Below are 13747 nucleotides of genomic sequence, written 5' to 3' on the forward strand. Positions count from 1 at the left end.
GCTCTATAGAATATGGTATAATAGAAAAACATATCTGCTTTTTTTTTTTATAGAAATAGCGCCACCCTTGTCCTTAGGTTGTATATGGTATTGCAGCTCATTTTAATTCATTTAAGGAACCCTAGTTTGGTTAATGTGCTAATAATCATACATATAGTGTTTTTTATTATTATTTATTGTGTATTCAAATATAACTTAAGTTTTTATTTGACTTTTTCCAATTGAAATCTTGATTTTTTTAAAATTAATTGACTGATTTATTGAAGTTACGAACAAGAAAATTATATAAAAACCTTTCCTACAGTATTACAAAGGCCAGCTAGAGAGAACATCTACTCTGTAGATTATGATATTATATTTTATTTGGTAGAATGTTTTTTTCTTTTAATAAATTATGTAATCTCCAGAAACTGCTAATTAAAGGGGTTTTCCAATATCATTTTTAAAATTTTAAAAAGTTGTATACCTGTTAGTTATGTTGAACCAATGTTGCCCACCTGTTTCGATCGCAAAAAATCTGCTTTCTACTTGTGCTGCGTTTTTTCTGCACTTTGTTTACATCTCTATTTTGCTGTGCCCGGAATTTCCTGTTCTAATCAAAGACTCCAAATCCCAAAGAAGAATCACCCCGCTCCAGATCCTCGCCAAACCCCTCCTTCATATATATATTTGACGACCACTTCACCTCCTATCTCCATCTTATTACTCCTGCATCAAAGCAATTCGTCTCTCTTCCCAAAAGCGCTTAGAACTGGTGCATGCCCAATGGGAACTCACAGAAGGAAAAGACACACAGATGCTGGGCTAACAGAGAATATAGCATGCGTGGTGTACGCTGTATCAACCACGCATGCTCATAGGAGGAGGATTAAGAGTATCCAGTCCAACCCTTTCCCACACTGTACAGTTATGTCATTAATGACGTGACTGTATATTCAGACTGCCGGAAAAAGGAAGTTACAGCTCACGTACGGGGCTGCGGCGGAAGTTGGGATTTCGGCTTAGGGACGCATCACGTGCTCGTATATGAGATATGCCGTTAGAAACATCTAATGAAACGCAAGTACATTAATAAAAGCTTTTGTTTAATATATTTATTTTAACTAGCTTGTATGAATTGGTTCCGGAAAATCCCCTTTGACGTTCACAATTCAAGGTAATGCGCTTTATCTCCATATGTGACTTTACCAAGTATTTCAGTGGCATGGAGAAAATTACTGCCACGTGTATTATACCTCAGAGATGTCTTCTCTGTATTCTGCGCTTACATAATAGTCAATCGCTATCAACTGTTTTTGTTACTAATTATATATTTAATATTATATTTTATATATTTATAATTATTTTCATTAGTAACTCTTATACCATCATCATTTTTTTTTTTTTCAATGACCTCACTGAAACTTATTTTTAAGGCCTGTGGTGTCAAACTGGTGGCCCATGTGGATCTTAGATGGGTCATATGTGACTCTCTTGATTGGGACAATTCTGGATGGCTTTCAATCTAGTGATTCCGCAGTTGTAATGGATGGTCACGTGTGAGCATTTGACTTGTGGCTAGAGTTGTGTAAACTTTTCATTCAGATGTGATGTGTTTAGCTTCCCGTAGTTTTGACATCCAACTAATTTTACTCCCCCCTTCCTAACATCCATGTCCTCTCCCTTCCCCCGGTTAATATTAATGGACATATGATTTTTTTTTTTTACTTTGGATGCTCCAAAAAACTGATGTTAATAATTTACATTTTAAAGTAATTTTTTTAGTTTGCAGTTTATGGGAAATGCTTTTATAAAACAATTCTGCTTGTAAATTAAAAAGTACTACTACTAATAATAATGACTACCTACTTGGGCCCCAAGCACACGACCATATTTTCATCTATCTGTAAATACTGGCCGTAAACGTTATCCGCAAATACGGTCCATAGTGCATCAGTATTTGATCCGTATATACGGATCCATAAAAAAGAGGGAGGCTGCTAATGATGTCACCAGCATGTTGCATAGCAACACGGAGGTTTTACGGATGCACATCCATAGCCGTCAATATTTACGGAAGCGCCCATAGGGTTCTATGGGAGAGTCCGTACCGTAATTACGGACAAGAATAGGACCGGTTCTATCATTTTTTCAGCACGGACATATATCCGTAAAAATACGGAAAGGTGTCTGTGGCCAATAGAAATGAATGGGTCAGTAATTACGGTCCGATTAAAAATACAGTCGAGTCTAATACTAAGGCTAAGTTCACACCACCATTGTCCCCCGTTTAGGTCGCTTCAGTTGGATTCCGTTGACCTCCGTTCACTAGGTTTCCGTTTTTTTTTCACTGAAGCAAAAGTGCTGCAGACTGCAAACAGAAACCTAGCGGAACGGAGGCAAACGGAATCCAACTGAAACCAAAAAATTACCATTGAAATTAATGGTAATTCAAACAGAAGCGATGCTTTCCGTTTGGAGTTCCGGTCATCTCTTCCTCTGACGGAAGAGACCTAAACAGGAGACAATGGTAGTGTGAACATAGCCTTAGTGTTAACAGTATTTTAGATCGTAGTTTATATTGATATATACATATGTGCACCACACACCTAAAAATAAGAAGAGGCAGTAATGAAAGCCTCAAAGACACTTGCTTGACAGTTCTGTCCTGGAGACTTTTTCTTTACTTCTCACAAGCACTTGGCTCATTGCTGGTAACTGAAGGGTCAACTTCAGATGATGAGACATGGACATCTGGAGTGTGTTAATATGATGGAATTTAAGGATCAGATTGTAAATCTTTTGTAGATGTATCCCTCAGTGCATTCATAAGTTCACAGACAATGACCGATGGCAATCACTGGGTGCGTTTTGCTGACAGTAATAACGTTTAGCGAAATAGGGGTATCCTCTGCAAATAAAGTGAAAAATAATTTCGTTTTCAACAACCGCTCCCAAATATTGTATATACTTAAAAAAAAATATATATATATATATTTGGTGCTTCCCAGTCATTGGTATGAACTAAACTATTCAAGGGGTCAATCGACTCATTTGCTTGTGATCTCGGCTGACAAAAAAATTTGTCGTGAATAGAAAGAAATTAGGAAACAAATACCATGTCTAATTTTTTTAGACCGGGAAACAAGCAAGTCAACAGGATAGAAGGCACTGTATGTAAAAGAAGATCTCCACCTTATTTTTCTTATGAAATAAATAAAGCTGTAGTTTAAAGGGGTATTCCAGTCAAACACATTCATCACTTATCCACTGCATAGGTAATAAATGTTAGATCGGTGGGGACTCTAGGACACCCATCAATCACTAGATCAGGGAACTCCTACCTCTCACACACACAATTGCCGCACAGAGGAGTTTAAAGGGCAACTAAACATTTGACAAACTTCCGACATGTCATAGTGACATGTCAGAAGTTTTGATTGGTGGGAGTCCGAGCCCAGAGACCCCCACCAATCACTAAAACGAAGCGGCAGAAGCGCTCAGTGAGCGCTCAGTCACTACGTGACTGTTCGGCTTCTTCCAGAAATCAATGTATCGGAGTATGGGCTCAATAGAAAGTCTATGAGCCCGTACTCTGATACGTCGGCTTTCCGGAAAAAGCCGATTAGAAACTAAGCGGCTGAGCGCTCACCCGAGCGCTTCTGCCACTTCGTTTTAGCGATCAGTGGGGGTCTCAGTGCTCGGACCCCACCAATAAAAACTTCTGACATGTCACTATGAGATGTCAGAAGTTTGTCAAACGTTAATTACCCTTTAAATTAAGCAGTGGTCAAGCGTAAGCTCTGCCGCTACATTCAAACTCTACAGCAGAGTGCAGATCCCATAGTGTTAGAATGGTGGAGCAGCAGCGCACATGCTTGACCAGCACTCCATTTATACTCCTCTTTTCCACGGTCGTGATGCTGAGGGGGATCGGGGCCCTGGTAATAGCAATCGCTGGGGGTCTGAACAATAAGACCTGATCTGAGATGTGTCACCTATTTAGTGGATAGGTGATAAATGTTTGTCTCTGGAATATCCCTTTAAGTCCTTTCAGACCGTCTGATCAAGTGCATAAAGATTCTTCCCCATAGTTGTGAAAGAAGCCAATGAAAGTTTGATAAGTGCATGAGAAAATATGTAAATATAAAGAGAATCCTTGAGATCATATATACACTGTACTGCTGCTGTGTTTCATGTTATATACAACTACAGGTTCACTTTATTTGTTACTTGGTTGAATACTTTTGGGATTTCAGATCTAGTCTAATTTTTGCTATATTTTACTTAAATGGCTCATTATTAATTTTTGAACTTTTTTAAGGGAATAATCGGGAAACTGCATGAAAGGCAACTCCATAATATTATGTAACTATTGTAATGATTATCTAAATGTACAATTTAATATTAGAAATCAAAGAGCTGAATTGGAAGATCCAATGAAAAAATGGTTCAAAATCTCCTGTTACCGATATATCACTTGTAATGTATAGAAATAATTTCCACCATTACCAAACCATGTGTATATACTCACAGGGTACAAATGTATTCTTTATACTGTTTATGTATTTCATATAAATGGTCCCAAACATGTAAATAATGTATAACTGCATTATCAGCCCTACAAAACCAACTTCCCAATACTCCTTCCTACCCCTGAGAGGCGCAGAAGAAGAAATATGTATGTGAACTTAGGGGATCATGACTCCATACAACTATAACCTGCAAGCACAAAAACTTCTATGGGGCCCTACAGTATCCTGTATTATTTAAATTTCATATGGAGGTATACAGAAGTTTTTATGTCCGATTTCTCTAGACGAGAAAAAAACTTGTAAAAATTGAGTCACAAACCGATGTAGCGGTGCACGAACTCAATAGAAAGTCTATGAGCCCGTACACCGCCACATCGGCTTTCCGAAAAAAGCCGAACAGAAACAAATTGTCTCAGCGCTCACTCGGGTGCTTCTGTTGCTTCGTTTTAGTGATCGGTGTTGGTCTCAGTGCTCGGACCCCCACCAATCAAAACTTCTGACATGTCACTATGACATGTCAGAAGTTTGTTGAAGGTTTAGTTACACTTTAACCACAATATTCCTTATCCCCCATATTATACCCACATTGATCCAGGAGGCTGAGGTATTGGACGCTTTTTGGTGGAGTCCTCACACTACAAAGCTGCTTTTTCTGTATCTATACCTCTGCCTGTGACATGAAGGGAACACTGTGTTTCCAAGTGATTTTATTTCTTTTTAAGACTGTGTACACCTTTGAAAGGGATTATTTATCTATTTTTTTTTTTTTAAATAAAAAGGTCAATCAGTGTGTTTGGTGCAACATTATAATTTGTTTTTATTAAAAATTATTTTTCCTTTTTGAGATACAGCTGCTTTGTATTCTGTATACAGAGCAGCTGTATCTTACACTAAAACCTCTATCCGTCCGTTTCGCAGGACTGACGGGTTCAGTGAAAGTAGGTCCTGCTTGTCTCTGATACGCAGGATCGAGATTGTTAATAATCACATCTAAGTTCAGAACTTAGATGTGATAGATTACAGGTGGATCCTGCGTGTCAGTGACACGCAGGACGCGCTGTCACTGATCCCGTCAGTCCTGCGAAACGGACGGATACAGGTCTCGGTGAACAACACAGCTACTCTGTATAGAGAATATAGCGCAGCTGTATCTGAAAAAGTAAAAATAATTTTTAATAAAAACTAACTATAAAGTTGCACCAAACACACTGATTGACCTTTTTATTAAAAAAGAAAATTCCTTTCAAAGGTGTACATAGTTTTTAATTGTATGTTCACAAATTTCTTGCAGAAATTTTTGTGACTGTCCTATTTAGCTGAATGGGGCTTGCAGAAATCTATGCACATGCTACTGAAATGATCCCATTTTGATGCATCAAACTGATTTTCTACAGCAAATCTGCTGCCTGGACAGACTTTTAAGGCCAGGATTACACACACAATTTTGATACAGTTTTTGCGTCAGTTATTAACCCAGTTTTTTAAACCAAACACATGGACACAAAGTGGACACAAAACAAAGTAGATACATCAGTCTTTTCTTTATACCTTTCCATTCATTTGGATCCACTTTTGGCATTGGCTCCAAAAACTGAGCCAAACACTGCTATAAAAACTCCATCAAAACGGTGTGTAAGCCTGGCCTAGAAGATTTTTTTAAACCGTGCAAGGCCACTATTTTGTTAGTCAAAGAAAGAAAACCACTGGTGACCACAGTGTTATATCTCAAAGACAAGCTATGGGTACGTCCACAGAAAATTCAGTCGGAAATACGTATGTGGATTTTGCATTTGTTGCGATTTTGACAGCTAATTTCACCCCTCTCATTGAAAGGAGTAAAATCTAGAGTGAAAATACGCAATTTCCATGTAGAAATTTTCCGCGGCGTGCGGACGAGATTTGTCAAAATCTCATCCACTTTTCCGCAACTGTAATACACTGCGGATTTTCCGCCCACAAATCCGGACGAAAAGTCTACAGCATGTGAACATACAGCTAAAGATTGTCCACAATCTTCTCAAACAGCTCCTGTTATCTCAGCTTCCGGGACCACGGTATGATATAAGATCTAGGCATTAGTTCTAAGAGATAGTCAATGAAGACAAATCAGATAATCACATAACTTCTTCATTTGATAACCTTCATTGATGATACAAAAGCTAGAATCCGATTTGTTTCTGTAGGTAACGACCCAATATCTTTTACTAGTCATCATATTAACAACTTAGGGAATGCTACATCTGTAGCTGTCTTGTAGATGTACTGTTCCTTTAAATCTTTGCATGTATAATTCACATGAAATGCCTTAATAAACTTCAGATTTTATCTTTAACTTTGTCAGTCCAAGGCGTCGGATGAATTTACATCACAGCGGGCGTACATCAGATATGAATGAAGCGCCTTAAAGAAATACAGATTTATCCATTTGAAATAATACAAATTAATTGCATGTGACATTCACACCGTTCCTGCCATTTAAATATGCAAATTGGTAAAGTACCTCTGACGAGAGAGCAAATATTCTTTTACGAGTGACCGCTCATACAATCCCCTGCTGCCATTCACAAATTCCCTTTATGTTTGATAAATGACCCGTTTTCTATCTTTTTTTTCACTGCACATATTGGAACCATTGTGGCATGGGATGTTGATTGCATGCAGCCTCCGAGAGCTCAATTGCCGAATTAATTGCAAAATGTCACAGTACAATGAAAAAGTTTAAAGCCGCTTCAATATTTGTTTTAATGAGATGCCACTTTTTATCTGCGCCATCAAGGACAGCACTTATTTATTTATCTCTATATTTTTTGTAAATGCAGCAGATCAAAAAGATTCCCAGAACATCAAACCAAGGAGATAAGAATACAGAGTGCAACATGGCACTTCCTGCTGGGTATACGAAACCGCAAATGCCATCTGTATTAAATGGCACTGAGAGAGCTGATTACGATTGGGCCTTCTTTACATAGCAGATGGGTTCATTAAATTTAATAGCCTCCAGAGCCTTTAGAAACAACGCTAAGAACATGTGGAGCGTACTGTGACACTTTACATCTCACCCCAGAGTCATTAAATCTTTGGCTCAGACTGTAAATATTAGACTAATTTATTTCTATTGAAAGCTACCAATGTTTTAATAAATAGCAGATTTGAGAATTCATTGTATTGTACATGGTAACTCATACATCCAATAAACGGCTCAAGAAGTGGCAGGCACTTCTTTTTACGAGGCGTCTTTTTAGGCGCCGTTATTTGAAAATCAGGCGTAAAATAATGCCCCGTCGGAACAGAACGCCGTATTTCCTATTGAAATCAATGGGCAGATGTTTGTAGGCGTTCTGCTTCCAATTTTTCAGCCATTTTTCGAGTCATTTACTGCCCGAAAAATGGCTGAAAATAGCCCGTGTGAACATAGCCTCAGACTTAGCCAATGACAAATGTAGAGAGCTGTGACTGTTAGGGTGGATTCACACGAGCGTGATTTGGCAGCGTGTAGGGCGCGTGGTTTCGCGCGGCACGCAATGCCCTATAGAAGTCTATGGGGCAGTACACACAGTCCGTGTATTTTGCGCAGCGTTTGTTCGCTGCGCAAAATACGCGACAGGTTCAATAACTCTGCGTATTTCACGCATCACGCACCCATTGAAGTCAATGGGTGCGTGAAAACCAGGCAGGTCGCACGGAAGCACTTCCGTGCGAACAGCGCACGAGCTGTCAAAAGGATGAATGGAAACAGAAAAGCACCACGTGCTTTTCTGTTTCCAAGCATCCAAACGGAGTGAACCCCGACAACCGAAGCTAACTTCACCGGGTTCGGCCAAACTCGTTTTGGCCGAACCCGGCAAAAAAATTTCCGGTCCGCGACGTCGGGAGACATTCACTGTGCATGGTGCTGAAAGAGTTAAACTGTTTCAGCACCATGGACAGTGACTTGCGATTCCAAAATACATGAACCTGTAAAAAAAAACGAAGTTCTAACTTACCGATTACTCCTGTCTCCTTCCTGCAGTCCGACCTCCCGGGATGACACTTCAGTTCAAGTGACAGCTCCAGCCAATCACAGGCCAAGCACAGGCTGCAGCCAATCACAGGCTGCAGCGGTCACTTGGACTGCCGCGTCATCCAGGGAGGTGGGGCCCGATGTCAAGAGAGGCGCGTCACCAAGGACGCGTCACCAATGACGCGTCACCAAGGCAACGGCCGGGAAGTTCTCGGTAAGTAGGAACTTTATCTTTTTTTTTTACAGGTTTTTCGCTTTTGTGTTCGGCATTCACTGTCGAGGGTGCTGAAAGATTTAGCTCTTTCAGCACCTTGGACAGTGACGGGCGTTGACAAGCCTCATCTCTATGATGCCGGCTGCGCGAAAATCACGCAGCCGCGCATCAGACACGCATGACACACGCAGCTGTCAAATGGTTTTTGCGCTCGCAAAACGCCGCGTTGTTTGCGCGCGCAAAAACGCAACGTTCGTGTGAATCTGCCCTTAAGCAATGTAGAGAATGCAGCACTCACTGGAGTGCCTCAAGCCCTTCAATCAGCTGATCGGGGTTGGAAAGTTTTGAACCCCCACCAATCTGATATTAATGACCTTTCAAAGTCCTGGAAAACCCCTTAGAATAGTAAAAACATTTTTACTGCCACTAGTGGAAGTCCACTGCAAACAGTTTTATTATTGAGTTCATGCTACAATTTTCTATGCACTGAGCTCCCCCTAGTGGTGGCTGTAACTAGGACTGTGTGAGAGGAAGCAGGGGATTTGGGGCTCTGTAATAGAAAAACAGAACTCTGACCCCTATAAAGAAGTTTGGAACAATTTAAATACAAATTGAATTATGGGTACATAATCCCAAAACATCAAGAATATTAGGCATTAACCAGAGTTACCAATGATCTGTCAGACCGCCACTGATCATACACTGATGGACAAGCCTAAGGATAGACCATTAATTGAAAATCACTTTAACATATTATTAATCCTTATTGGTTTGGGGCCAGGTTCACTGAGGTTGTTTTGGTGCTGTTTTTGCATGAGTATTTTACTGCAGCATGCACATGTGCATGTCAATTTTTGAAATACTATTTACCTATTGTGATTTTTTTTTGTGGTTTTGCAGCATTTTTTAGTACATGTTGCAGCAAGTGTGGTGGTTTTGTGGCGTTTTTGACCATTAATTTCAAAATGAAAACATACAAAACGTGAAACATTTGCGCATGTAACCAATCAGATGTCAATTTTCCGATGTCATTGGTTTCTCTTGACAACCGTTTCACTGATTTTGCTTCCTTAGGGCTCATACACATTGCAAAGCTGTGTACGTTGACCCTGTATGGTGTCACACAGTGTCCCTGTGGGTAAATATTATGCACCTGAAGTCACTCTGTGTGCCATCATATGATGCATCCATAAGAAACCCTCTGTAATACAGTATGCTACATATTCTAATACTGCATGTAAAAAGCACAATATTTATTTTTTGACACTTTTCCCCCATTTAAATTAATAAACGCCACAAAAGCATCAAAGACTGAGTATGCAGCAATGTGATCAAATCTGGGCTAGCAATACTCAGAATGTTGTGTTTTACAATCGACCTTTGTGTGTATAACAGAGAAGACCAGATACAGTAAGTGGCCCTCAGTGGAACATTTCTTTTTTGAATAGGTGTTTGTCATTTATAAACTTTAAGTACATATATTTAAAGGGGGATTAAAATTAGCCAGTTTCAGACTGGGGTACATTGGGCATAAGTGAAAATAATTTTGGGTATCATCCTCCCTAGAAGTCATTTTATGATCAAGAACTGATATTGTGATACAGAAAGTCAGTGACAGCAATCAGGGACTATTCTGCTGGAAACCGGAAGTTTGGTTGCTAGGAAACTTTTTTCATTTTTTGGTTCAAAAAAGCCATGGCATGAGTTTTTTTTAGTCACAGCTGTAAAAATATATATCAATATTCGGAAATCTGTCCCTGCTACCAATGGTAATTCACACATGATGAATTCTGATGTCATCTGATGACATCAGATCTCATCATCAGACAGATATTCTATACATGAGTTTATAAGTATCTGATATTTCATCTGTGTCTGACTTCCAACTATATCAACATTCAGGGACCGATCTCTGCACATATTCCTCCTCCTTAGAAGCTCAGTCTTTAACCATAACATGTCCACCCAAAAGAGCTGCCACCCAAGTCAGAGTCTAGCAGTTCTCCTCACCTGCTCTAAAGTCACCTTCATAGTTAAAGCTAGTATAACATTTTAGAAATGTCATTGACTGTGTGAAATGTAACTATGAGAATTACAATGACTTCTTAGACTACACAGACCGTTCTTTAATACATTTTTAAAATCGCCCCAGGCATGGCGTGCTGAAGTTGTCCCCAGTGCTTTCTTCAGGGTCCAATGCTCTGAGATAATTCCCAAATAGCAGAATTTGACATATCAGACTGATTGCATTGAACAGTCCTTTCTGCTGTTTTTAGAACATGCTGGTTGAATGCAGCCACCTGCTGGAAAAAAGTACATGAGTCCATCTATAGAATCAAGTAGGACACTACAGTCTACTGTAGAGAGACCCAATTCTGAAGGGCTCCCATAGTGCAAGGGCCGCCTACTGGTTTCAGCTTCAAATGTAGCAAACTTTAACTTGATACTGATAACTTGCTGCAGAGTCATTACTTATAACGTAACACAACAAAAGCCTTTGAAAAATTCAAAGTAAGGTTTCTTGCCACAGTGTATTTAAACGTATTAAGTGTCAAGTTAAAGATTGCTACATCTGTATTTGGGTTTATTCTTGAGCAAGAATAAACCTAATTATTCTTTACAATGGCATAAGAAGGGTTTTCATGAGGAGAGGCGGTTATGGAGGTTTGATAACCACTTTGAGTACTTGAGTATGGTCATGGAGACACCTCAACAGATGGCTGTGCAGATACAACATAGTGCGACTAGGTGCTGTTTTTGGACCAGTTATACAGAATAAGTTAGAAGATATCATAAATGGCTATAACTTTTATACATTTTCATTGGAAAGCAAATTCTTTAGTCTGGAACTTGTTTAGCCTCTTAATCTCCTTGGAAAAGTTGGATCTCCAAAGTGTCAACTCAAGCAGTAAGATCAAGTTCAAATAAAGTACCAGACCCAGGGACCTCCCCGATGTTCTCTGCTTACATAGATTTATTGGAAAGGTTTTTTTTATTACTGTTATGAGGTGAAGATTTTCACATGGCTCTATTATAAAATAATACATAAAGAGCTAAGACTTTGAGTCTTCGTAACGTTAATTGACAATACAATCAACTCCACCAGTAGAGTGCTTTCTTACATAACAGATGCAGATTTAGATATTGCCACAGTAGCTCTCAACTTTTGACCTAAATGTTGATAGAAATATAGTAATTGACCCTAGGTCCCTGAGACTGATCTGGAGTCAGATTAGGCTTCTCCTTTCCCCTTCTACATTTCTGAATGTTATTAATTTCAGTCACATTTCAGGTGTTATGAAATGAAAAGGATATTCCAGTCAAAGCAAATTGCATTTTATCACTAGGATATGTTGTCATTTGTTGATCGATGGGTCCGACTGCTTAGATCCTCACCGATTGCTAGAATGAATGAGCCGCAGTGATTTGTGAGGCACTGTGACTACTTCCAGGCACTGTGTAGGTACAGCAACTCCATCCCATCCACTAAATGGGGCTAAGATACATTTCTCTGAAAACCACCGGAACAGGAATGACAATGTGCGAAGAAAATGAAAAATGGGCCTTGGCGTGGGGCGGAAGGGGTGCCCTATAGTCAGACTTCCACTAATCAGTAAGTCATGGTATATCCTAGTGGCATTACTTGCTCTGACTGGAGTACCCGTTTATGCCCTGAAATGATCACATCCACTATTTGTCATTTTGACCTTTTCTCAGTCAGTTCTATAGCCTTGTACAGACAGCTGACAACACAGTTCACTGAAGACAGAAGACAAAATCCTAATCAACTCTTTATGGACTTTTTCTAGTTTATGTCTTATAAATCGGAAATATGATTTTCATACCAACATAGTTTATGTTATATGATAGGGATAATGTACAAACAGACCAGAATATTTACCAAGTCTCCCCCTGCTACACGACTACCCTAAATTTCCTTTTCCCATTCAGAGAAAACAACCTAAATTGCAATAATTATTGTTCCTGAACTTCCCCCCTTATCTTGACTGTTTTATATTCTAAAGCTTGTTATTTTCTACTGTCCTCTTATGCTTCCTGCTACCAGAGTGAACGTGGGAACCTAAAATAAATCTGCGTAAAATGAAGAGGCAGTCTATAAAAAAATAGACTGAAACTTCCTGTGACCACTTCAGTATATGTTTGTACATGTAGTCAAACGGTGGTCACCCAGACACATGGAGTGGTTGCTAGGGAAACGGAAGTACCATAGAGTTCAGAATATACCAAGTAAGGCAGTGGCTGCAGGTAGAGAGATAAACCTAGACTCTGCGGAGGTATATGTGATCCTAACTACACTGTGTGTGTGCAGTTACTGCGGTGGAATTCGAGAAGCACCAGAATCAATCAGCAACTATCATGGTAATAAAGGTTTAAAGAGATTTAGTTACACTAAATGAATTTTTGTTTTGTTGTTTCTGTTTTTTCAGCTCCCTCAGGCTCAAAAGGTAAAAAAAAGAATAATTCTGTTAATGTTTCATTGAGTAGAACATTTAACGTTTGTGCATGTGTGCAGTGCTATACACTTAGTACAGTGGTACCAAGGTCAACATCACATTCAATAGTGTTTGCTCAAGAAACTTATACTCTCAATCTTACGGAATTTGACTGCGCCAATACGTAGAACATCTGTTTTGGCCATTATTTTATTTAGAAATTGCAAAGCAAACAGTGTTGAAATTGACTACTGCCCAGTGCTAAAGTACGAGGGGTCTTATATTTCACTAGTACAGTATAAGATGTCTTAAGATTTAGCACTGGCTAGTGAAAACTAGTTAACCTGGTCTCCACTGTTCTAAGGATTAGTCTTTGCGTCATCTGAGTAGAGTACATGTGAATCTCATGTTCTAGAAATTTTCTGTCTGTAACTTCAGCCTTCTACCATAATTGCTACGGTGTATCACAATATGTATATATAACGCAATGGGACTTGTTGAATGACAAGTTGCAAAATGGAATGTGGCGGCCAGTCAGATTCTACCTGTCATTTTCCCATTTAGG

At 39.3% G+C, this 13747-nt stretch overlaps 1 protein-coding gene across 2 annotated transcripts in view; it reads left to right on the forward strand.

Annotated features, from left to right (window-relative positions):
• The window catches only part of CACNA2D3 (calcium voltage-gated channel auxiliary subunit alpha2delta 3), a 753617-nt gene that overhangs the window by 466200 nt on the left and 273670 nt on the right, over positions 1-13747 (forward strand). Inside the window, exon 14 of one of the 2 annotated variants that reach the window (XM_075833901.1) lies at positions 13177-13194. The exons of the other annotated variant lie outside the window; for it this stretch is intronic. Within the exon in view, the coding sequence (XP_075690016.1) occupies positions 13177-13194 (18 nt within the window). The remainder of the gene's footprint in view (positions 1-13176; positions 13195-13747) is intronic. 2 annotated transcript variants of the gene reach the window in all.

The sequence above is a fragment of the Rhinoderma darwinii genome, chromosome 7 (genome assembly GCF_050947455.1).
Source record: "Rhinoderma darwinii isolate aRhiDar2 chromosome 7, aRhiDar2.hap1, whole genome shotgun sequence".
Taxonomy (NCBI): Eukaryota; Metazoa; Chordata; class Amphibia; order Anura; family Rhinodermatidae; genus Rhinoderma; species Rhinoderma darwinii.